Raw genomic sequence first — 26,739 nt, 5'->3', positions numbered from 1 at the left:
CTCTTAGCAGTCTATCTATGGAGCTGAGACTTGCAGAGCCTACTAGCAGCAGGTGATATGCAGCTTTCAGTGGTCATCTTCTGTACACAGGGGAGACTTCCAGGAGAAGGAGGAGAACACCAAAGCACTCAGAAAAACATCAACCCAAAATTTATCCTACCACCAAGATATGCAGGTTAAAATGGAACGGACATTAAGGAGATACCAAACCAATAACTGGACCAACTTGAGACCCACCCTGTGGGAGAGAGCCAGTCTTTGACTCCATTAATGATATTTTGCTATGCTTGCAGACAGAAGCCTTGGATAATTCTTCTGAGAGTCTTCATCAAGCCCTGGATAGAAACAGATGTACACACCCACAGCCAAATAAATATCAGGTGGAGGTTGGGGCGTCTTGTGAAAGAGTTGGGTGAAGGATATTGAATTCAAAGGAGGACAGTGCCATTGAAGGTTCAGAAACACAACAAGAAAACCTACAGATTAACCAACAGGGGCCCATGAGGGCTCACAGGGACTGAACCACCTATCAAAGAGCACATCAGGGCTGCACATAGACCCCATATTCAGAGGTAGCAGACGTGCAGCTTCACGTGCTCTTCATGTGGACTCCTGGTTTACTGAAGTGAGGGCAGGTTCTCATTCTGTTGCCTGCATTTGGATTCCTTTCTGCTAGCTGGGCTGCCTTGTGTGGTCACAGTAGGAGAGGAGCTAAAATGTCCGCACTATTTTATCTAGGGTGAATAAGACCAGCTACAATATAGTAAATTTATATATGATATAAAAATCTTACCTTCCAAAAATCTTACATGCTTCACTTCTTTTTTATGTGCTGGTCTTCTTGCACTGTGGCATAGATTTATAAGTTATGGTTATTGTACTATTCATAAGAAAAACATTTAGCGAGCATTTGAAGCCCTTTATATTTCAGTCCCCTGTATCTTAGTTTAGATGTTCACAAACAATGTTTTTTGAAACCGGATCTCACTATGTAGCCATGCTGGTCTGAAACCCACGCCATAGACCATGTTGTACTTAACTCACAAAGGTCTGTGTGTCTCCTCCCTCTCACAGTCTGGGATGTAATTCATGGAACTACAGGTCTAGTCAAACAATTTTGAATTTATTTTTCAACAATTCACTATGACTGTTGACTGGTATCCTTGCGACTTTCTCAAGAGAAAACATGAGGCATGGTTAGCTTTTAAATAGAACACAAACTAAAAGGCTCAAGCATGCATACACACAATCAGTCAATCAATCTCTCTCTCTCTCTCTCTCTCTCTCTCTCTCTCTCTCTGACTCTCTGTCTCTCTCTGTCTCTCTCTCTGTCTCTCTCTGTCTCTCTCTCTCTGTGTCTCTCTCTGTGTCTCTCTCTCTGTCTCTCTCTCTCTCTCTCTCTCTCTCTCTCTGACTCTCTGTCTCTCTCTCTCTCTCTCTCTCTCTCTCTCTCTCTCTCTCTCTCTCTCCTCCCTCCCTCTTAAAAACTCTAAAGAGAATATTTGCCTTGCTCAGGGATGTATGGCAGTAGACTCTTAGGGAACACTAGGAGGAAAGATTCCAGGTCTGCAAGGAGATAAGAACCCCAGAGGACAAACAACAAAGTGAAATAACCTGGACACCTGGGGCTCTCAGAGACTGAACCACCAACCACAGAACATACACGGGCTGGACTCACACCTTCCCACTCATATGTAGCAGAAGAGCAGCTAGGTTTTCATATGGGTCCCAGTCAACTGGGATGGGGCCTATCAAAAAGCTGTTGCTTATACATGGGATACCTCCTTCTAGCTGAGTTGCATTGTCTGACCTTGGAGAGAGAGGAAGTGTCTACCCTTGCAGAGACTTGAAGTGCCAGGGTGTGGGGATACATAGGGGATCCATGACTGCTCGGAGGTGAAGGGGAAGGGGAACCGGAAAGGACTGTGGAATAGGGAGACTGAGACAGGGTCAGTGAGTTTGATGTAAAATGAATAAGAAAAAATAAAATTAAATATTTCAAAGAGCATTAAGTTTTGAAAGGAGAGTGAGCTCTCTCTAGAAAGGCTCACCTTAAAGCACAGATCTGTTGTCTGGAAATAATGGCTCAACATAAACATTAGGTAAACATGTGTACTAAACAGGGATTTTCAGCATAATAATTTTATTTCATATGGAAGGGAATATAGCTTTGTAAGATCAATTTTTTTAGAGCTAAACATTCACAAAATCTAGGAGAAGATTTATAATTCTAAAATACCAGAATATGTGGAAGGAAATGAACTATTTATATATCCACATTAAAAGCTCCATCTGAAATGTGACACAAAAATGTCTTGGACTGCAATATCACCAACATTGCTAGTTAATTACAGGATGAAAGTTTACCGAACACCTCCTAGCAAAAGGTAGTTTTCTACTGCATTGGACATTTCAAACAGATCATTAGGAAACACTATTTATTACCTGTGATTATGTAACATATAATTCTAAAGATATGGCTTATACTGTCACTTTTAAGGTCAGAAATTATAAAATTTCAGACTCAGGGACTGGGGGTGTTTATTCATGGTAGAACATTTGCCAATGACACACATGACCTTTAATTCAGTGGCAAACTGTGTCAAAATAAAAAATACTGAAGTGGACCAACAGCTGATCTAGCTTATTCTTTGTCTTGGTTCATGACTCACGAACTGAACTACTGAGCTATGTAGTACTCCTGGTACTGCTGTTCTTTTGTTGTGTTGGAACAGTCTCTTTTCTAGCTCATATTTCGTGTGTAATAAGCTTTCTAAATATTTCTCTCAGAGTTTTTCAAATCATTTAATATCATATTAATATTCCTGACTTAAGCAATTCTCACCATCAAGAACAACACTAAGATTGTAGAAGAGAAGAAACTGTACCTGTTTGACACTTGCACGGCCTGTGCATCTGCACTCATTGATTCTAAGAAGTTTATCATTTCAGTCTGATTTTCATATGTTGCAAGTTGCAGTGGTGTCAAGCCATACTGTAAAGAAAACAATATTACATTTTATAAAACAACTTGTTTCTCAACTGAAAGTTCATCACAGATTTTGTGAACATAAACACACACTGTACTGAGTCACAAGGCATCATTTTTCCTACAACACCTGCTGTGCTTTCCACACACAGCTCTCTTCTTCCCTTTGACACATCTTTTGTCTACACAACACTGCATATGAACACCAATCCCTTCCAGAATTTTCCCCAAACACTCAATGGTTCCAATCTTCTTAGCTCCAAAAACTAGGACCTCCATGGACACAACCCCAAAATATAAAGTTTGGTATGCCCCTGTTGAAGGAGTGTGCTCAAGAGGTATCTGGAGCAGAGTTTCTCAATCTGCACTCCAAATATATTTCTTTTCTAAACTAAGAATTATCTCCCAAGGGCAATAGCATCTTCTATGAATACCAAAACTTTTGAAAATCATAAAAATGTTTTGTATATTTTCTCAATGATCAGATTTTCTAATTTGCCTGACACCTCTCTCCTTTCCCAGTCTGCCCTCATCCCTGAGCCAAACACACATCAATACCTTCTTAGCAGCAACCCAGTTCTATATATTCTACAATCATTAAACTTGAAATGTATTTCTTTTCCTTGTTGGTGTAGATGTGATGTGATGTGATGTGTGTGTGTGTGTGTATGTGTGTGTATGTGTCTGTGTGTGTCTGTGTGTGTGTGTGTGTGTGTGTGTAATCCTAAAGCCTATAATCTTGAATTTCAAACTTAAAGTCAACGCTGAGACAAAATATGCTATTCTGTGGGTTTTTTGGCACTAATTATAAATACACACACACACACACACACACACACACACACACACACACACACACATATATATATATTTAAAGAGAAAAAGCGTTCCTCTGAACACATTCAGTGAGAATGCTTGAGGTTCTGCATGTAGAAAATAGGTCTGAGTGTCCCAGCTAGAAGTAGCTAGAAGTGCATTGGGAATGAAGTTGAATGACCTTTACCTCTGTTTTGGCTTCAATATCTACGTTGTACTCCAGGAGCATCTTTACAATTGCTATGCTGCCCCTGGAAATGGCATGGTGAAAGGCTGTATTCCCACTGTAATCCATCAAATTTGGATTAGCATTGTGCCTGAGCAATACACAAACACAATGTGTGTTGTCCCGCTGCGCAGCCTGTGGAAATTGTACAAAGAAATACATCTTCACTTCAAGGAAGCCAAGGGAGACATTTCTACAATGGCACTGAATAGTTTCTCTGAAATCAGACAGAGTTTTAGTTATTCATATTTTCCCTCCATTTTGACACAAGGTCTTCTTAAATACTCCAGGCTTGACTCATTTAATGATCTCCCCACCACATCTTTTTCCAAGTGGTAGAATTAAGGGGTTCTACCAACCCACCTAGATGTCCTAAGCACTCAGGTCTGTGCTGGTTGGCTGTCACAATGCAGAGATTGCTTGTTTGCTTAGATTTTGTTCTTTTTGCCAATGTGATACATGCTTAATACACCTGGAAAGATCCTCACTTGAGGAATTGGACTGGCCTCTGGGGCACTGTGTGGAACTATTTTTTTTTTATTTAGACAGAAGTAGGAAAGCCCAAGGTCTTGTGGTAGGGGCATGCCTGAGTTCAAAGTTGTATAAAAAAAAGCTGACCAAACCTGGGTAAAAGCCATGGAAAGCTGCATTCTCCCCTGATCTCTAGTTTAGTTCTTCCCCCCAGTTCCTGATTTGATTTCCTGACCAGGTTTCCCATGAGGATCAACTGGGATGAATAAATGTAAGCTAAATAACTTTTTCCTCTCCTGAGTAAGTTTTGGTCTGTGTTTTCTCACAACAACAGAAACCAAACAAGGACACCTCTAATCCATTTCATACCAAAACAGATGGCCAATAGCTACCTTAATCAACGGTGTGCAGCCTTCATCATCCTGGATGTTAATGTTGGACTTATTTTCTAATAACAGTGTCACTACATCTGGATGGTTGTGGGCACTCGCATAATGCAGCGATGTCCTGCAAATTGAAAACACATTTAGCAACATCTCTGAATTCCCAGTAAGACTATCATCACCTGTAAGTACTACATAATATGAAGGTGATTTCTATCTGATGGAAGAAAGTAACTACAATGTTCTTATTTATTGAGGTCTACTCGAATGTTCATTTACTGTGCTAGGGATATGGTACATGACTCTTCCTATTTAAGGCAGGTGTTCTATCCTGACCTTCTTCGCTGCTCAAAGCAGCCTGTCTGAATCCTAGAAAAGTTCCCAAATTGATCTCAGCTTGAATTTAACTCATACTCTAATATCTGGAACTTACTAGTTACTCCTCGGTATTTTCAGGAGCTCCATGACTCCATGTCCCCATCCAAGGGATGAACATTAAACATATCTTAATAGGGGCTACTCTGATGTTTCAGTTCGAATGGGGAAGAAATCTGCTACAACACTACAAGCATTTCCAGCTCCTGAGAGCTCAGCATTTCCTGATCATGGTAATGATTTCTCTTCCTAGTGATAACAAACAGAACTATTCTGTGAGAGAAAAACAGGATTTTATCAGCAGTACACATAAAAAAATTCATATAAAAGAAGTTTACATTTCTTAATCCTCCTATCTTATCCATTGTGGTTACCTTCATTTTCATTCACATTTTACCCTCTCTAAGAATGGAAGGTCATTTATCCTTTTTATTATTTTACAACTATAATTAGCAATACTTTTAGCACTTTACAAAATTAAAGGTAATTATCATGCAACCCATTGTGGCCTACATTAAACAAAATATGTCACAATCAACAGGTAAGTGGCAATTTTACCGGTCACTTGCATCTATGTACATTTTTAACAGTGAACAAAATATAAGCCCTCAGTCCTCAATACTTTCTTTTATTTTTATTTTCACATTTCATTTTTTATGCCCATATGTAACACTTCTATACTCGGTATAGAAACCAGGACCTCATGCTTTGCCGTATATTGATCAATGTGCCCATGGACTCACACCAAAATCAGGTAAATATTGCTACAAGGTAATAACCTATGGTGGCATAGCTGCCTTGCTTGAGATTCATAGAGTTTCAGTAAAATGAAAGGAGGGTTCCAAAGAGTAATGTTCATTTCATGTTATATTTAAATTTATAGAATGTAAGGAAGCTTGACTGGGCAGAGAAATGAAGTTTTACAAATGGGAAGATCTTGAGAGATATTAGAACGTGTATTCTACACAGGGGATATCTAAGTTACATGTGGGGAATAAATGGACTGACAGAATGAAAAATTACCATTGGACAATTCAGTGTTTTTAAAGAAAATATTCAATGAACAGAAGAATATTTTAAAACTAAACTTCATTCTTGTATTCTTTATATGAAGCTCCACCTTAAAGACTAATTAACATCTTAGAATAACAAAATGATCAAGAAGCATGTGAACTAGGGAAAATATGCTGGTGTGTCATCGATTCCCCTTCAACCATAAAGACAGGATATAAGAATGAGGTGCTAACCTTTAAAAGTCTTGGAAAAATCAGGAATTCAAAGCTTACTATAAACATAGGAAAAGCAATATACAGCAAACCAATAGCCTACATCAAACTAAATTGAGAGAAAGTTGAAGGAATACCACTAAAATCAGGGAGTAGTCAAGGATGCCCCCTTAAACAAATTCAGCAAAGTGGCTGGATACAAAATTAACTCAAACAAATCAGTAGCCTTTCTCTATTCAAAGGATGAATAGGCTAAGAAAGGAATTAGGGAAACAACACCTTCAGAATAATCACAAATAAAATAAAATAACCCAGTGTGACTCTAACCAAGCAAGTGAAAATCCTGTTCGGTAAGAACTTCAAGTCTCTGAAGAAAGAATAGAAGATCTCATAAGATGGAAAGATCTCCCATTCTCACAGATTGGCAGGATTAACATTATAAAATTGGGCATCTGTCCAAAAGCAATCTACTGATTCGACGCAATCTCCATCAAAATTCTAACTCCATTCCCCATGGAGGTAGAAAGAGCGATTTGGAAATTCACTTGCATTAACAAAAAAACAGGATCCTGAGAACTATACTCAACAAGAAAAAAAATTCTGGGGGAATCACCCTCCCTAACCTTAAGCTGTATTACAGAGCAATAGTGATAAAAATGTTATGATACTGGTACAGCGATAGGCAAGTAGATCAATGGAATAGAATAGGAGACCCAGAAATGAACCCATACACCTACCTATGGTCACTTGATTTTTAACAAAAGAACTAAAACCATCTAGTGGGAAAAAGATAGCTTTTTCAACAACTGGTGCTGAATCAACTGGCACTCAGCATGTAGACTGCAAATCAAACCTTTCTTATCACCCTGTACACAGTTAAAATCCAAGCAAATCAAGGATCTCCACATAAAACCAGATATTCTCAACTTAAAAGAAGAAAACATGGGGAAGAGCCTAGAATACATGAGCCTGGAATACTTGGGAAAATTTCCTGAACAGAACAGCAATAGTTTATTCTCCAAGATCAAGAATCAACAAATGGGACCTCATCAAATTGCAAAGCTTCTGTAAGGCAAAGAGTACTGTCATTAGAAAAAAATGGCTACTAACAGATTGGAAAAGATTTTTATGATTCCTACATCTGATAGAAGGCTTACATCCAATATACACATAGAATTCAAGTAGTTAGACTCCGGAGAATCAAATTACTCTATTACAAAATGGGGAGCAGAGCTAAACAAAGAATTCTCAATTGAGGAATATCAAATGGCCAAAAAGAACCTAAAGGACTGGTCAACATCTTTAGTCATCAGAGAAAATGCAAATCAGTATCACCCTGTGATTCAATGCCACACCAGTCAGAATGGCTAAGATCAAAACTCAGGCAACAGAGGTAGGCGAGGATTTGGAGAAGGAGGAACACTCCTCCTTTGTAGGTGGGAGAGCAAGCTGGGACAACTCTGGAAATCTGTTTGGAGGACCCAGCTTTACACACTCCTGTGCATATACACAAAAAGGGCTCCAACATAAAACAAAGAAACATATTCCATTACATTCACAACAGCCTTATTTACAATAGCCAGGAGCTGGAGAGAACCCAGATGTCCGTTCATCTAAAGAGTTCACATGGAAAGACCCCTGGCTTCAACTGCATATGTAGCAGAGGATGGCCTTGTTGGGCACCAATAAGAGGAGAAGCCCGTGGTCCTGCCAAGGCTCTAGCCCCAGTGGAACGGAATGCTAAGGCGGGGAATCCGGAAGGAGTGGGCAAACGGGTGGGGGTGAACCCTCATATAAGAGGAGGAGGGACGATGAGCAAGGGGGTTCATGGTAAGAACCCACACACACACAGAGAAAAAGGAATGAGGGGCTGGGGTAGTTGTTAAAACTCAATTGGTAAAGCATTTGTCCTGAAAACCTGACTGCTGATCTTGGGATAAGGGGATCCGCAAAGCTCACTTGCCTACAAGTGTGAGGATCAGTGTGCACAAAGACAGTAAATAAAGCACACCATGGACTTGCTTGAGTGGAGTCTCCAGAACAGAGGGACGATGGGCTGGAACCCACAGGGAGGCCTGCTTGCCTGAGCTCAGGCCTTAGAACCCCATGGTGGTACAACATAACTAGCAGTCGACATTGTCTCTGACCACCACACCCTAAGCTCCACACGTGTGGGGCACAGGAAGTGAGATGAGGACAATCTCTGTCCTTCACATGTGTATCGATGTAAAAACAACAGTACAGAAGGTGATTACATGGGAGCATGGTCACAGTTCCAGTTCTAAATGTCTTTGATCCATTATTATTTTATACTATATTATTATATTGTATCATATACATTATATTATACATTATTATATTGCATCATATTATGTATTAAGAAAGTCGTCATAGAAACAGGGGGAGTGGGAAGTGGGATGGAAGAGGCAGGACAGGACATAACATTGAAATGTAAATGTATGAACTATCTAATAAAAATGAAAAAACAGAAAACAACAACAACAAAGAAGAAAGAAAATCTAGATAGGGGTCTTGGCAATAACAGCTCTAGTTTTGTTTAGTAGAGAACTCAGTTTGATTGCTAAGACACACAGGGCAGCTCACAACTGTCTATAGCTGCAGTTCCAGGGGATCCTGCACCAGGTTCTATCACAATGGTACACAGAAAATACACAGAGGCAAAACAACGGTATTTATGTGTGTGAGTGTGTGTGTCTTTTTGTATGTTTACAAAATGTAAGGGTTAACATAAGAATAAAACTATGTAGTTTCATTAAGGCCTAGGAGCTGCTGTTCCACAGTGTGGAGGTCTCATACGACTAAGAGCATTTAGCAGGTATAAAACCCAGGGGTCCCCAGTGAAAATGAGCCTATGTATGACCACTCTCTACCCTCAGATTGTAGCCCTGGAAGTTGATTTGTCTTCCTCCTTAGCCCTGAGTGTCCCTAACAGTTCCTACCCTCCTCCTTTTACTCCCCTCATCAATTTGAAGCCCCATTACCTGCCCCTCCAATCAGATTCATCCACATGATGATGACACTCATGGATCATACTTTCAATTTTCTCCACGTCCCCAACACAGGCCGCTCTTTGTAATCGACCCACGGGATCATACCCGATCAGATAGAGGGGAAATTTCGTCGTTTTCTTTTGACACAGGCATCCAAAACCAGGACAGGAGCGCCACAGACGGGTGTACCAGCGTCCCCTTCTGGGGAACTTCAATGCCAGAGCATCATATTCAAAATCTTCCTCCATTATGGAGCGCTAGGGCCGCCCAGGACCTTCTTACCCTCTCTTCCCTCCCATTTAGCTACTCTCCACCTCCCAAATTATACGATAAGAGTTTGCTAAAATCACCAATTCTTGCCAAAGAAGTGTAGGCAAGACCTGCTCGTTCAGGGTTAACTGAACTATACTTCATCACCTAGTAACACAGCTGCACTGGCACCACCATAGTGACATGCTCTGAGCTCACAATGGAGCTGGCTTACGGACTGTACCCTATCCTTATGCTCCATGTGTGCCCCCCTCAGACTCCACTGTTAGGAGCCCAGCCCCCTCAGTGCTTGTTCAAAGCTCTGTCAATGTTGACGCTGAAGTAGATCCATTTGCATGGCCTTCAAAGGGAATACTGAGGGCAGTAAGGGAAGCCATTGCAATCTGTAACCCTAAGACTGGCCTGATGGACCTAAAAAAATCATCCTGATTTAGCAAACCCAGACCCAAAACAACAAACATTTCATGTGTCTGCTGTTAAGGATGTTAGGTTTTAAGTATCTGATATGAGAACTACAATCTGGATAACCACACAGGATTCCTGACTATCTACTAGGGAACTAGGGGGCAGAAGAATATCGCCCCAGGAAGAGGAAGGAGTGTATAGTGTTGGGAAGAGATAAAAGCTAGAATAGGAGGGGTTAATGAGAGGGAACCGGGAGAAATGGGTAGAGGCAAAGGGTACACACTTCTACCTCCCTCGCATTTTTCAAGCCCCATTACCCTCCTTTCATATTCATCAACATGATGTTGACTGGAGTTGATCACTCTCTCCAGTGTATCCTGGTCACCTGCTGGCTGCATGTTGGAATGGGCATACAGATTCATACTTGATAAGGAAGAGGGTCAGTTTCTTTTTCTTAACCAGGCACCCACAGCCCTGGCACGCAAGCCTAGGTAAAGTAGGAAATAAAGGGAGGGACAACAAACACTAAAGTCCCTTTGAAAAAATTAAATGGAAATCTGCTACTCTATTAGCTTCCTATATGTATGGAATACATATGGAGCCAAAAACTAACATGACACGAGGCTCCACTTAGACATCTTGTGCCACCAAGTTACAAATCCAGCAACAGGAATGGGTGACAACCTGTTGAGTCATTAACCAAAGGATCCTATAGAAAACCTTGACCATCACAAGCCAGTGCCAAGACTATTGGTTGCTCTATACAATCTGATGTTCAGGACTGACTTCTGAAGATAACATTTCTGTCATCACAGGGGGGGATAGGTTGAGCCGGGGTCTAACTAGACTCTTCACACTACTAACCAGAGTTCATAATACTGGAAGGTAACCTGTCTGCTATTGGAGGGCAAAGGTAATCCTCAATATCAGTCAGCTTCAAACCCTGAAACCTACAGTAACACCTACAAAGAAGCTCAAAGGCATCTTCAAATCTAATTATAGGTGATCTAGAACCCTCATATCTTCACAGGCCCAGACATACATATAGTGCACACACAGACACGTAGGCAAAACATTCATACATGTGAAAGAAGCATAATCTTTCAATAATAACATGTTTACAGGTATGTAATACACTTATGCAGCAAATTCATCTTTTTCAAGTATATAATCTAGGAGTGCATTCTTACTATGTCATTAAATTATGCATCACTTATACTATTGGTTTTAAAAATATTTTAAGTTTGAGAAAACTCTGTGGCCATTAGAAGGTACTCTTTATTCCTCCAGATCCTACCCCCTATCAACTTGTTAGGCACCAGCTCAGCCTATCCCTCTTTAATGACAGAAGTGTTACTTTAAGTATAGGAACTTAAGATCAGGATGTGTAGAGCACACCATACCCCATGATGTGCCTGGGTTTCATGGATGCTTTGAGTTAATGAGTAAACTGGCTGCAATCCAATCTAACATTTGGTCTCATTCGGTTGGTTTTTGGTGTAGATGTTGTCGTCGTTGTTGTTGTTGTCATTGTTGTTGTTGCTGCTGCTGCTGTTGCTTCTGACATTGTTTGATAGATTGATTGGTTTTTTGGTGTCTAGTTTTTTGAGGTTTTTGTTTGTTTAATTGATTCCTTGTGTGAGTGATTGGTTGATTTTCAAGAAAGTTTGTCTCTGCCCACCCCCTTTCTCTCTCTCTCTCTCTCTCTCTCTCTCTCTCTCTCTCTCTCTCTCTCTCTCTCTCTCTCTGTCTCTGTGTGTGTGTGTGTTTGAGTGTGTGTAGTTCTGGCTGTCCTGAATCTACCTCTGTAGACTAGGCTGGCCCCAAACTCGTGAAAATCTACATGCCTCTGCTTCCTGAGTGCTGGGATAAATTTCTATGCCCCCACCAACCAGGTCATTTTGCATATTTAACAAAAATGAAGTCATCTAATATAGAAATATCCCCTTTCTTGGTCATTAAATAATAGCTTCTTTTATCATAAGATAGTGTCAATGCCTCTGTCCATCTCTAGAGACTAGTCCATTGTATCAATATGATAAACTCTTTTTACCCATTCATCATGCTGGACCATTTGGGGTTCTCTCTTTTGTCTTTTACACTTAGCAGGGCAATTATACATCAATCACAAAAAAAAATGAGCTTCAGACTTGCCCTCAGGACAATGTGATGGAGAAGATACCTCTACTGTGATTCACTTTTCCCAGATTATATCCACATTTTGTAGAGTTGCTTAAAATCAACCAGCATCCTAGCCTCCAAGGCTCCAGTGCTGCTGTTGAGCAGAGTCAGAGAGGATGGAAGAGTGAATTTTGGGGGCATTCCTGTAAAACTAGGTCTTATGGATGGAACAAATGCTAGCAGTCATGAGTCCAATACAGGGGCCTTTGCTGAAAACACCCCACACAGAATGGGGCATCCTAATTCCATCAGGTACTAGAAGGAGCTCCTGAAGTTTTAAAGGGTACCAGTTGAAGACTGGTTTTCACTTGAAAAATACACTAAAAAGCTACTGATGTAATAAAGAGTATAGAAAATTGTGGCTTTCACTTAGAACATTTTCATGGGAAACTCTTTCTTTTTTTTAATTAACTTGAGTATTTCTTATATACATTTCGAATGTTATTCCCTTTCCTGGTTTCCAGGAAAACATCCCCCTAATCCCTGCCCCTCCCCTTCTTTATGGGTGTTCCCCTCCCCATCCTCCCCCCATTGCCGCCCTCCCCCCAACAATCTAGTTCACTGGGGGTTCAGTCTTAGCAGGATCCAGGGCTTCCCCTTCCACTAGTGCTCTTACTAGGATATTCTTAATGGGAAACTCTTAATTAAAAGGCAAACAGTTTAGGTCAACACTCATAGGATGAGTCACTAGGACTAGCAGCAGAGTCTTTGACAAGAGGGAGTCCTACTTAGCAATCTCATGATAAACCCTCACAAATCAGAGGCCCACTGCTCTCCTTGGACTGTTTTACTAACAGTGCTGTGCTGGCTTTCTTTTACAACTTTACAGCGTATGCAGACCAGACTCCATAAATTGTCATGTCTGCAAACGTCATCTGCTGTTCGTGACGTCACTTTATCTCTGAAAAAAACTGAGCTTCACTAAGGATCACCTTGGACATGGATACATCTACTGTCATGGTATTGGCCTGCTGCCTGCCCGATGGCAAAGAAGGACAAATGAGTCACCTCCAGGACACTGCAGTCACAGAGACATGGATTCTCCTTGATCAAGGTTCCAATCTCCTGGATTGTGTCATCTGGTAAGTGCGTGAGAAGTATTTGTTCTTTTCACACATAAAATCCTGTTCACCAAAATCAGTGAGTGCACAGTGCACCCTTCAGGTGCAGACCTGACCTATTAGACTGAGAATAAATTTTAACAAACATCCATGCTCAGTGGAATCCAAACATCACATCTGTCTTCCCAAGTGGAGGATATTTATACTCATTAAATTGCAGATATTACTAAAATACCTAAATACTGAAGGGAAACCCAGGGTGGCTGGTGCCATTGTGCCGTCCTTAGGTGATGCTCCCACAGGTCCTCTGAATGCACGAAAGGGAAAGTACTGACCTCTACCTTCATCCACTCAGCAATTCCTTGTTTGAATCCTATTGACTTCTTAGTATTACTTCTCAGATTCCATGTTGTTTTTTCTTCTCTTTTACTAGGGACTTGGTATTATGTCTGTAAGTCACTCACTACAGTAATCTATCACCCCAATCTCTTAGAATCTCTACGTTTATTTGCTATAGAGATAATGAAGTCTTGAGGGAGAGACGTAAAGGAGTCATCCCATTTAAAATGGAGTTACCACCTTCTCTGTACACTTTCCAGGTTGGGGTCTCTGTGTTAGTGTCTATAGCCTACAAGAAGATGATGCTTTTCTAATGAGGGTTCCAAACACAGATCTATAGCTATGACAGTCATTTCATTGATACGGATAAGAGTACTGAGTTTTCCTCTTGGCTTAGGACATATCTACTCTTAGGGTTTTGGCTGCTTTAGCAGTTTCAGGCCTGGCTTCCATCACATAGAGTGTGTGTGAAATAGAATCAGGAAATAGAATTATTTCCATAATATGTGTTCCACTACTGTACCAGAACATCTTAAGAGCCAGTAACTGGTTTACTTTGCAGTATTTGTAGCTTTGGGATAACCATGTTTGCATTTCTGTTCTGAAATCATGCAGACTACTTTATGTATCATGAATGCTACTTGGTAGGTGTGAAGCTTAATAGATAAGGTTTTTCTTGTGTTTATAGAGTAAATATACTTATTTTTTATAGGAATCTATTAAGATTTTTACGAATGGTAGAGGCATCATTTTCAGCTAAATGATGATGATCATTGATTGATGCCATGTTTTAAATTTCAGGAGGTATGATTTATGAATGGATGTTTTTATTCTCTATGCTATAGGAGTAATGTTCAGGAAGTACCATTCTGCACAGCGAAGTCAAACATATTTCCTATTTTCTCATCTCCCACATCTGTGGTATGAAGTCTTATGTTTTGTTCCATGATGCATGTGGCATTGACTTTTGTGCTTGTTCTGTGTAATGGACCAAGTTTCTGTCTTCTCCATGAAGCTGTCTCTATTCATCAGTATAATTTGTTAACATGCTGTCAATTCCCCATATACCATGGATTTATTTTTAATTTTTATTTTTTAATTAATTAGTTAATTAATATATACTTTCCTTCAATCTCTTCTCTAAATTTTGGCTTCATATTTCCTGCTATAAATATTTTTGTTTCCCCTTCTAAGAAATACTGACACATAGACATTTTGGTTGTCCTTCTTCTTGAGCTTTATGTGATCTGTGGATTGCACCTTGGCTCATTTGAGCTTTGGGGCTACTATTCACTTATCAGTGAGTGCACACCATCTGTGTTATTTTCTGGGGTCACCTCACTCAAGATGATATTTTCTAGTTCCATCCTTTTCCCTATGAATTTCATGAAGTCATTGTTTTTTAATAGCGGAGTAGTACTGCGTTTGTGTAATTGTACCACATTCTCTGTATCCATTCTTTTGTTGATGGACTTCTGGGGTCTTCCCAGATTCTAGCTATTAAAAATAAGGCTGCCATGGACTTACTGGAGCATGTTTGTCTGTTATATGTTGGAGCATCTATTGGCTCTATGCCCAGAAATGGGTATACCTGGGTCCTCAGGTAGTACTATGTCCAATTTTCTGAGGAAACCCCCAGCTGATTACCAGAGCAGTTGTACCAGCTCGCTATCCAAGTAACAGTGGAGGAGTGTTCTGCTTTCTCCACATTCTTGTCAGAATCTGTGGTCACCTGAGTTTTGTTCCTAGCCACTCTGAGGGGTGTGAAGTAGAATCTCAGCATTGTTTTGATTTGCATTCCCCTAATGACTAAGATTGTTGAAGAACATTTCTACAGGTACTTTTCAGTTATTCGATATTCCTCAGCTGAGATTTCTCTGTTTAGTTCTATATCCATTTCTCTAATAGGATTATTTGGCTCTCTGGAGTTTAAGTTCTTGAGTTCTTAGTATATATTGGATATTAGACCTCTATTGAATGTAGGATAGGTGAAGACCTTTTCCCAATCTCTTGGTTGCCGTTTTGTCCTAAAGAGAGTATCCTTTGCCTTGGAGAAGCTTTGCAATATTATGAGGTCCCATTTGAAAGTCCTTGAGCAGAAGCCATTGGTGTTTCTTTTCAGGAAAATTTCCGCAGAGTCCCTACGTTCGAGGCTTTTCTCCACAGTTTCCCCTATGGCTTTGAGTGTTTTCTTTTTATGTGGATGTCCTTGATCCACTTGCCCTTGAGCTTTGCACTAGGGAAGAAGATCAATTTGCATTCTTCTGGGTGCGAACTTCCAGTTAATCCAGCAACAATTATTGAAAAAGCTATCTTTTTTCTACTGTATGGTTATATTTCCTGTCAAACATCAAGGGACCATAGGAGTATTTGTTCATTTCTGTGTCCTCAATTCTATTACATTGTTCTACCTGCTTGTCTCTGTTTTAATACCATACAGTTTTTAAAACTATTGCTCTGTAATACAGCTTGAGGTCAAGGACGGTGATTCTATCTTTTATTGTTATTATTTCTTTATGTTGAGGATAGTTTTCTCTATCCTTGTTTTTTTTTTTTGTTATTCCAAGTGAATTTCCAAATTCATCTTTCTGACTCTATGAAGGATTGAATTGGAATTTTGATAGATTGTATTGAATCAGTAGATTGCTATCAGCAAGATAGCCATTTTTTATTTATTTACTTTTACACTTCAGATTTCATTCCCCTCCCAATCCACCCCCTGACAGTCCCACATCTCAATATTGCATACCTCCTCCCCCTACCCCTTGTCTCCTCCACAAGGATATACCCAGCCCAGCAACTCCACCATATGTATAAGCTTCCTGGAGCCTCTAGTCTCTTGAAGGGTAGACATCTGCTTTACCTGAACCCAGACAGGGGTGTTCAATGACTCATGGCTGTCTGTGTACAAAATTATGGACAGATGCTTAATTATGTTTCCCAACCTATGAGCCTTTGAATACTGTTGCAGATTTCATTATTGCTTTACCTCTATGGTGTATTAACTCCAAATCTGTGCCGGTGAGGGCTCAAGCTGCGCTAATGTTGATGACTGTGTGACCTACATGGCTCCTTTATATTGACCTATTAAATTAATGATGGATTTCTAAATGTCATTAAAGAATCGTGTTGGTATTCTTAGGGGGTTGCACAGATTATCTAGATAAATTTTTGTGTTATGGCCACTGTCTTACGTAGGACTTTAGTTGTGTGAACAGACACCATGGCCAATGAAACTCTTAAAAGGAAACCATTTCATTAGGGCTGGTTTACAGCCTCAGAGGTTCAGACCTGTTATCATCACAGCAGGATCACTGCAGCCACCAATCAGACATGGTGAAGGAGGATCTGAGAGCTGTAGATCTTCATCTGGATGGTCCTGCAGAATACTGCCTTCTAGGCAGCTAGGATGAGTGTGTTAAACCCCTTACACACAGTCGCACACCTACTCCAACAGGGCCACACCTACTCCAACAGGACCACGCTTCTAATAGTGCCACCCCTGAGCCAAGGAAATATAAACCATCACATCCAACTCCATCATATTAATCCTTCTGACCTAGGAGCATGGGGCCTTTCCATGTTACTGTATCTTCTTCTGTTAATTGACATTAAGTTTAGAGTTTTTACTGTACAAGTCATTCAATTCCTTGGTTATATTTAATCTATAATATCTGTGAGAATCTGTTAGTTTGCTTATTTGCAGAGTGTGCTGGGTATTTGAAATTAGGAAACTAACTTGGTTTTATGCATTGCTTTTCCTCTAATACAATGCTGAACAATTGAATAGCTGCAGGGGAATTTTGGTGGAGGCTTTAGAGTCTTTTGTGTATATCAACCACCCAGGCCTAAATAAAGTGACATTGGCTTCATTCTTTCAAGGGTGTACATCTATCTCATTCACCTGTGCTGTTATTCTAGCTAAGACTTCAATGATTTTATTGAACAGGGGAAGATCAAATATACTTTTCACATTTCTGATTTCTGATTTAGTGTGAATGCTTGGCATAAATATTTTAGAATGATATTTGCTGTGTACCATTCTTATCTTGTCTTTATTATATTGAACTGTATCCTGGGTCTGATGGTTTGTATGTGTGAAGCCGAGGAAGTAGCAGTATTAGAAGTTGTGACCCTGTTGGAATAGGCATGTCACTGTGGGTGTGGGCTTTAAGACCCTGATCTTAGCTGCATGGCTGTCAGTCTTAAACTAACAGCCTTCACGTAAACATGTAGACTACTCAGCTATCAAAAAACAATGACTTTATGAAATTCAAAGGCAAGTGGATGGAACTGGAAAATATCCTGAGTGAGGTAACCCAATCACAGAAAAACACACATGGTATGTATGCACTCATTGATAAGTAGATATTAGCCCAAATGCTCGAATTACCCTAGATGCATAGAACACATGAAATTCAAGAGGGATGACCAAAATGTGATTGCTTCACTCCTTCGTTAAAAGGGGAACAAGAGTACCCTTGGGAGGGAATAGGGATGCAAAGTTTAGAACAGAGGCTGAAGGAACACCCATTCAGAGCCTGCCTCACATGTGGCCCGTAAATATACAGCCACCAAACTAGATAAGATGGATGAAGCAAAGAAGTGCAGGCTGACAGGAACCAGATATAGATCTTTCCTGAGAGACACAGCCAGAATAAGGCAAAAACATTGGCGAACGCAAACAGCAAACCACTGAACTGAGAACAGGACCCCCGTTGAAGGAATCAGAGAAAGGACTGAAAGAGATTGAAGGGGATGAGACGCCATATGAACAACAATGCCAACCAACCAGAGCTTCCAGGGACTAAGCCACTACCCAAAGACTATACATGGACTGATTCTGGGCTCCAACTGCATAGGTAGCAATGAATAGCCTAGTAAGAGCACCAGTGGAAGGGGAAGCCCTAGGTCCTGCCATGACTGAACCCTCAGTGAACGTGATTATTGGGGGGAGGGCAGTAACAGGGGAAGATGGGGATGGTAACACTCATATAGTAGGGGAAGGGGAGTGGTTGGGGGATTTGGCCTAGAAACTGGCAAAGGAAATAACAGTTGAAATTCAAATAAGAAATACCCAAGTTAATAAAGATGGAGGAAAAAATACTGAATAAAAGAAAGGAATGTAAACCTTTGAGGCAAGTTGTAAACCTGTCACTAGAATTCATTAATTAAATATTAATTCTATGTGCATATTGTTTAAACATCTGTGTTTCTTTCAATGGCAAACTGTGATCATATTCAAAATGAGGCATTTCCTTTCATTTTTCTGACGTTTCCTTTTGCTATTGTCAATATAATTGAAATAAGGTGAGATAGGACTCTTGAATGGACATACACTTCCTGCCTTGTTTTCCTATTATACAATCTTCTGCTTTATCAGGAGCTCTGAAGAATTAGCTAACGTATGCAGAAAAACAGTAGACTAAACCCTTCTGAAAATGTGCTGTCAACAGAAACAAAATCCTGCGCTTCCTTCACTACATGATTTTTATAAAGCTATTAGAATAAATTGACGAAGTTCATCATCACAAACATCTCCCCATTTGATTTCAAGCAGGCATGGTAACAGAATCGGCTCTGCATGGCAAACCTGAGACCTGAATGATGTAGGAGAGGAGCCTGAGGCAGAGATGAATCTTTGCTCTCGGCATGATTTATTGTGTGCTGTCTCCCAGGTTTATCATGTCCCTATTTATGATATCAGTGTGTGAGGGTTGCGGATTTTGGAAATTTTTCTGTTTAATCTTAATTGTATACTGTTGAATAATTGAAATGTGGGAGCTGTATTGGATTTGGGCCTGGTTGCTTTGTCACTGTGTGGCACAAGAAGTTTACATTCACAGAATGTTGTCAGCCTGAACAAGACCCTTCTGGGTCTCCAACAAGGTTTGACCCCTGCTGAGCCCTGCCCTTGCATGTGGAAGCCTTTTGTCCCCAACTGGGAACAGTCTGGCCGGGTACTTCTCACCTGAGTCAGAATTAGGCTGGCCTTCCTGGTTATTTCCCTAATTTATATAGGCCACATAGTTGGTCCTTTGTTACCGAAGTCTCAGCCAGGGTTCCCCACTGTGCTTGACAGATACCTGCTAAGTGGTGTTCTTTGGATATATAGTTTGGTCAATAAAGAAACCAGGAGCTCTCTTCCTCTTCTGGCTTGACACGAATAACCTGTGTGTGTGTGCTTCTTTCATCCCGCAGGCTTTCGCCCGATTCTAGGTACCCTGTTGGTGCTGGCCCCGACATTGAAAGACTGTGTGAATTTTCTCTTGATAACTGACAGACTGTTGGAGATTCCTATGCATGATTTACTGGTTGTGTTCATTTCCTTTGTATGCATGACAGGCACTTAGCTTTTCCTATGGATGACTCTCACGCAATGTATGTGATCTGTGGATGACTGACAGACTGTGTGTGTTTCTAATAGATGACTGAGAGGCTGTTGACTTTACTGTGGCTGTTTGAAAGGATATTGAAATTTCTTATAAATGGTTCTAAGGCTATGGGCAATTCCTATGGGTTATTGATAGGATGTAGATTTTTCCCCCAGATGACTACCAAGTTGGGGGTGTGCCATGTAGCTGACAAACAGGCAACTCTTTCCTACAGATGATTGACAGGTTGTTGGTTTTTCCTATGAATGCCTTACAGGTTGTGGGTACTTTCTATGGATGATTTCATGTAGCAGTCATTTACCATGGAGGACTGACTGAAAGTCTGTGCATATTTGTTATGCATACTGAACAATGGTAGATACATACTATGTATGGTTGACAGGCTTTGGCTATTTCTTATCAATGATGGACAGGGTGTAGGTATTTCCTATGAATGACAGATAGAGTGTAGGCTTGTCCTTTGGACAAGTGACAAAGTTGGTATATGTTTCCTGGGGCTGAGTGATAGGCTGTTGACACTACCTATGAATAATCCACAGGCTTTGAGATATGTTGTGAAAGACTGACAGGCTGTGGGTCTCTCCATTGAATGACTGGCTATGGGAGTTTCTAATGTATGACTGACTGGCTCTGAGAGGTTTGTATATAAGTTAGCCGCCATGTCCTGTGGTTGATTAACAGACTATGGCCATTTGTTATGTCTGATTGACAGACTGTGATAATTTCTTCTGGATGACTGACAGGTTTTGTGAGTTGCTGGTAGATGATTGACAGGGTGAGGGGATTTCCAGTGGATGACTGACAGGACATGGGCAATTCTTATGGATGGTTGCCAGGCTGTGGGCTTTTACTTTGGATGATGTAGGTGTTGGGGACAGATTTTTGATAAGCTGTATGACTTGTGGGTGACTGACATGTTGTGCTTCTTAAGATAGATGATTGATACATCATAGGCATGACCTACAGATGCAGATCTACAGACCACTTGTTTCACTGTAAATTTTATAAACAAATGAAAATTGAAATCCCCAGTCACCAATACTTTGACTTTTTCAATCCAAATTTCATTTTTTATGCCCACGATTAAGCTTTCTATATTTGCTACCATTATGATCACAACATATTGCTTAGGTAATAAATAAAGTATCCATGTTAACCCGGGAGCAAAAACGTAGCAAAGCAGGACCTTCCATTTTGTTTTAAAATGGTCAATGTGTCCCTGGACTTACACTAAATTTGGTAAATATAAGTAGAAGGAGATAAACTATGGCATCCAATCTCCTATATATGAGATTCAAAAAGGTTTCAGCAAAATGAAATGAGAGTTCCAAAAAGCAAGGTTCATTTCATGCTATATTTACATTTATATGATGTAAGGAAGCTTGACTGGGCAGAGAAACATAAAGGTTTAAGAATGGGAAGACCTTGAGATATATTTTTTTTTCGGAGCTGGGGACCGAACCTAGGACCTTGTGCTTGCTAGGCAAGGGCTCTACCACTGAGCCAAATCCCCAACCCGACCTTGAGATATATTAAAATGTGTATTATACACAATAGACATTTAATTACATGTGAGGAATAAATGGACTGACAGAATGAAAAACTATAGTTGGACAAATCAGAGTTTGAAGAAAATATTCAATAAGCATAAGAATATTTTCAAACTATAATTCATTCTTGTATTATTTATATGAAGCTCTACCTTAACAACTAATAAACACCTTAAAATAACAAAATGATTAGGAAGCATGTGGACTTCGGAAAAATATGCTGGTGTGCCATCAATTCCCCTTCAAGCAAAAAAATATGAAATACGAATGAGGGCCTAGCCCATCACACTGCTCCCTGATCTCAAATCCCACGGAGAAGAGAGCTAAACACCAAGAAGTATGGAACATCCTGAGACCAGAGGACAGACAGACACATCTGTCCACTTTCAACACCACATTCTCATCAATGGACAGGTAAGAGAAACAGAAATTAAACAGCGACATAGAGAAACTAACAGAAGTTATATACTAAATGGATTTAACAAATATTTATAGAACATTAAATAATAAAACAAAAGGATTTATATTCTTCTCAGTACCTCATAGTACCTCCTCGAAAATTGACCATATGATTTGTCAAAAAATAGGCATCAATAGATACAGGAAGATAGAAATAATTCTATTTGTCCTATCAGATCACCATGGACAAAGGCTGGTCTTCAATAAAAACAATAATGACAGAATGCCCTCAGATACATTGAAGTTTAACAACACACTACTCAATGAAAACTTGGTCAAGGAAGAATTAATGATAGAAATTAAAGATTTCTTAGCACTTCCTTCGGATGCAAGTTACTAGATGACTGCTTCTCGGCCTCGCCAGGAAACTAGTAAGTTCCTCTGGGATCAAGTAGAATTTTATAAGAACATAATGGATGGAGAGGAGAAAACCTATGGTGGCTGTGAAGGCCCTGATGCCATGTATGTGAAATTAATATCTTCTGATGGTCATGAATTTATTGTAAAAAGAGAACATGCATTAACATCAGGAACAATAAAGGCCATGTTGAGTGGTCCAGGTCAGTTTGCGGAGAATGAAACCAATGAGGTCAACTTTAGAGAGATCCCTTCACATGTGCTATCGAAAGTGTGCATGTATTTTACCTACAAGGTCCGCTATACTAACAGCTCCACTGAAATTCCTGAATTCCCAACTGCACCTGAAATTGCACTGGAACTGCTGATGGCCGTGAACTTCTTAGATTGTTAAATAAGATAAATTAAAATAAACTGTTAATTTTTTTTCAGTATTTAATACCTGTAGTTCAGTTAGTAATTTTTTCACATATAGCATGTTGCCTGTATGAAATTGAACTCTAAAGTTAATTGCTGAGCACATTTCTTCTGTCATTTGCATAGCAGAGTTGAAATTTGTTTGCTACATCAACAAATTAAGGAAGTTTCACAAGCCAAAAAATAAATAAATAATGCCAGTTTTAAAAAAAAGATTTCGTAGAATTTAATGAAAATGAAGATACAACACACCCAAACATTTAGGACACAGTGAGAGCAGTACTAAAAGGAAAAATAGCTCTGAGTGCCCCCAAAAGAAACAGGAGAGAGCATACTCAGCAGCTTGACAGCACATCTAAAATGTCTACAGCCAAAAGAAGTAAATACACACAAGAGGAATAGAAGGGAAGAAATAATAAAACTAAGAGCTAAAATCATCCAAGTTTTAAAAAAAAAGGAGTACACAAAGAATCAACAAAAGCAGGAGCTGGTTCTTCGACAAAATCAACAAGATAGATAAACCCTTAGCAAGAATACCCAGAGTGTATCCAAATTAACAAAATCAGAAGGGAAAAGGGAGACATAACAAAAAATCTGAGGAAATTAAAAATATCAACGGATCCCACTACAAAGGCATATATTCAACAAAACTGGAAAATCTGGAGGAAATAGACAATTTTCTAGACAAATACAAGGTACTAAAGTTAAATCAAAAACAGATAAACATCTAAACAACACCATAATTCCTAAAGAAGTAGAAGCAGTTATTAAGAGTCTCCCAACCAAAGAGAACCCAGGACTCCATGAATTTACTGCAGAATTCTATCAGGCCTTCATAGAAGACCTCATATCAACACTATCCAGATTAGTTCCCAAAATAGAAATAAGCAGAGCACTACCAAATTCCTTCTTTGAAACCACAGTTACTCTTATAACTAAACCACACAAAAATCCAACAAAGAAAGAGAACTTGAGACCATTTACCCTTATGATTATTGATGTAAAAATACTCAATAAAAATCTTGCAAAGTGAATACAAGAACACATCAAAATAATCACCCATCATGATCAGTTAGGCTTCAGCCCAGGGATGAAAGGATGGTCCAATATACTAAACGATAACCTGGGCAAGGAAGAAATAAAGAAAGAAATTAAAGATTTCTTAGAATTTAATGAAAATGAAGGTACGACATACCCACACGTATGGGACACAATTAAAGCTGTGCTAAGAGGAAAACTCATAGTTCTTAGTACCTGCAGAAAGAAACAGGAGAGATCATATATCAGCAGCTTGACAGCACACCTAAAAGCTCTAGAACAAAAAGAAGCAAATACACCCTGGAGGAGTAGAAGGCAGGAAATAATCAAACTCAGAGCTGAAATCAACCAAGTAGAAAAAAAGAGGACCATAGAAAGAATCAACAGAACCAAAAGTTGGTTCTTTGAGAAAATCAACGGGACAGATAAACCCTTAGCCAGACTAACGAGAAGACACAGAGAGTGTGTCCAAATTAACAAAATCAGAAATAAAAAGGGAGACATAACTACAGATTCAGAGGAAATTCAAAAAATCATCAGATCTTATTATAAAAGCCTATATTCAACAAAACTTGAAAATCTGCAGATAATGGAAAATTTCCTAGACAGATACCAGGTACCGAAGTTAAATCAGGAACAGATAAACCAGTTAAATAACCCCATAACTCCTAAGGAAATAGAAGCAGTCATTAAAGGTCTCCCAACCAAAAAGAGCCCAGGTCCAGACAGGTTTAGTGCAGAATTCTATCAGACCTTCATAGAAGAACTCATACCAATATTATCCAAACTATTCCACAAAATTGAAACAGATGGATCACTCCCGAATTCCTTCTATGAAGCCACAATTACTCTTATACCTAAAACACACAAAGACCCAACAAAGAAAGATAACCTCAGAACAATTTCCCTTATGAATATAGACGCAAAAATACTCAATTAAATTCTGGAAAACCGAATCTAAGAGCACATCAAAACAATCATCCACCATGATCAGGTAGGCTTCATTCCAGGCATGCAGGGATGGTTTAATATATGGAAAACCATCAATGTGATCCATTATATAAACAAACTGAAAGAACAAAACCACATGATCATTTCATTAGATGTTGAGAAAGCATGTGACAAAATTCAACACCCCTTCATGATAAAAGTCCTGGAAAGAATAGGAATTCAAGGCCCATACCTAAACATAGTAAAAGCCATATACAGCAAACCAGTTGCTAACATTAAACTAAATGGAGACAAACTTAAAGCAATCCCACTAAAATCAGGGACTAGACAAGGCTGCCCACTCTCTCCCTACTTATTCAATACAGTTCTTGAATTTCTAGCCAGAGCAATTAGACAACAAAAGGAGGCAAAAGGGATACAGATTGGAAAAGAAGAAGTCAAAATATCACTATTTGCAGATGATATGGTAGTACATTTAAGTGATCGCAAAAGTTCCACAAGAGAACTACTAAAGCTGATAAACAACTTCGGCAAAGTGGCTGGGTATAAAATTAACTCAAATAACTCAGTAGCCTTCCTCTACACAAAAGAGAAACAAGCCAAGAAAGAAATTCGGGAAATGACACGCTTTATAATAGACCCAAATAATATAAAGTACCTCGGTGTGACTTTAACCAAGCAGGTAAAAGATTTGTACAATAAGAACTTCAAGACTCTGAAGAAAGAAATTGAAGAACACCTCAGAAGATGGAAACATCTCCCATGCTCATGGATTGGCAGGATTAATATAGTAAAAATGGACATTTTACCAAAAGCGATCTACAGATTCAATGCAATCCCCATCAAAATACCAATCCAATTCTTCAAAGAGTTAGAACAATCTGCAAATTCATCTGGAATAACAAAAAACCCAGGATAGCTAAATCTATCCTAAACAATAAAAGGATATCAGGGGGAATCACTATCCCTGAACTCAAGCAGTATTACAGAGCAATAGTGATAAAAACTGCATGGTATTGGTACAGAGACAGAGAGATAGACCAATGGAACAGAATTGAAGACCCAGAAATGAACCCACACACCTATGGGCACTTGATTTTTGACAAAGGAGCCAAAATCGTCCAATGGAAAAAAGATAGCATTTTCAGCAAATGGTGGTGGTTCAACTGGAGGTCAACATGTAGAAGAATGCAGATCGATCCATGCTTATCACCCTGTACAAAGCTTAAGTCCAAGTGGATCAAGGACCTCCACATCAAACCAGATATACTCAAACTAATAGAAGAAAAACTAGGGGAGCATCTGGAATACATGGGCACTGGAAAAATTTCCTGAACAAAACACCAATGGCTTATGCTCTAAGATCAAGAATCGACAAATGGGATCATAAAACTGCAAAGCTTCTGTAAGGCAAAGGACACTGTGGTTAGGATAAATCGGCAACCAACAGATTGGGAAAAGATCTTTACCAATCCTACAACAGATAGAGGCCTTATATCCAAAATAAACAAAGAACTCAAGAAGTTAGACCGCAGGGAGACAAATAACCCTATTAAAAAATGGGGTTCAGAGCTAAACAAAGAATTCACAGCTGAGGAATGCCGAATAGCTGAGAAACACCAAAAGAAATGTTCAACATCTTTAGTCATAAGGGAAATGCAAATCAAAACAACCCTGAGATTTCACCTCACACCAGTGAGAATGGCTAAGATCAAAGATCAAAAACTCAGGTTACAGCAGATTCTGGAGAGGATGTGGAGAAAGAGGAACACTCCTCCATTGTTGGTGGGGTTGCAGACTGGTACAACCATTCTGGATA

General features: G+C 39.6%; 1 protein-coding gene, 1 long non-coding RNA gene and 1 pseudogene across 3 annotated transcripts in view; 2 read left to right on the top strand and 1 right to left on the bottom strand.

Annotated features, from left to right (window-relative positions):
- LOC134482564 (uncharacterized) overlaps positions 1-9,907 on the bottom strand; it is a 29,666-nt gene extending 19,759 nt beyond the window's left edge. The window contains 5 exon segments of the mRNA XM_087589362.1: positions 794-846; positions 2,889-2,995; positions 3,993-4,166; positions 4,895-5,009; positions 9,489-9,907. Of these exon segments, the coding sequence (XP_087445488.1) occupies positions 794-846; positions 2,889-2,995; positions 3,993-4,166; positions 4,895-5,009; positions 9,489-9,745 (706 nt within the window). The 5' untranslated portion in view covers positions 9,746-9,907.
- Positions 8,266-26,739, top strand: part of LOC148000458 (uncharacterized) — a 91,690-nt gene continuing 73,216 nt past the window's right edge. The window contains exons 1-2 of the long non-coding RNA XR_015639731.1: positions 8,266-8,316; positions 13,183-13,435. This is a non-coding gene — a long non-coding RNA (uncharacterized LOC148000458). The remainder of the gene's footprint in view (positions 8,317-13,182; positions 13,436-26,739) is intronic.
- Positions 22,558-22,908, top strand: LOC134482485 (elongin-C-like; annotated as a pseudogene). Its single transcript, XR_015639730.1, has one exon. The product of XR_015639730.1 is annotated as an elongin-C-like (transcript).

The sequence above is a fragment of the Rattus norvegicus genome, chromosome 16 (assembly GCF_021556685.1).
Source record: "Rattus norvegicus strain SHRSP/BbbUtx chromosome 16, alternate assembly SHRSP_T2T, whole genome shotgun sequence".
NCBI lineage: Eukaryota > Metazoa > Chordata > Mammalia > Rodentia > Muridae > Rattus > Rattus norvegicus.
This window is presented reverse-complemented; position numbering and strand designations above follow the sequence as displayed.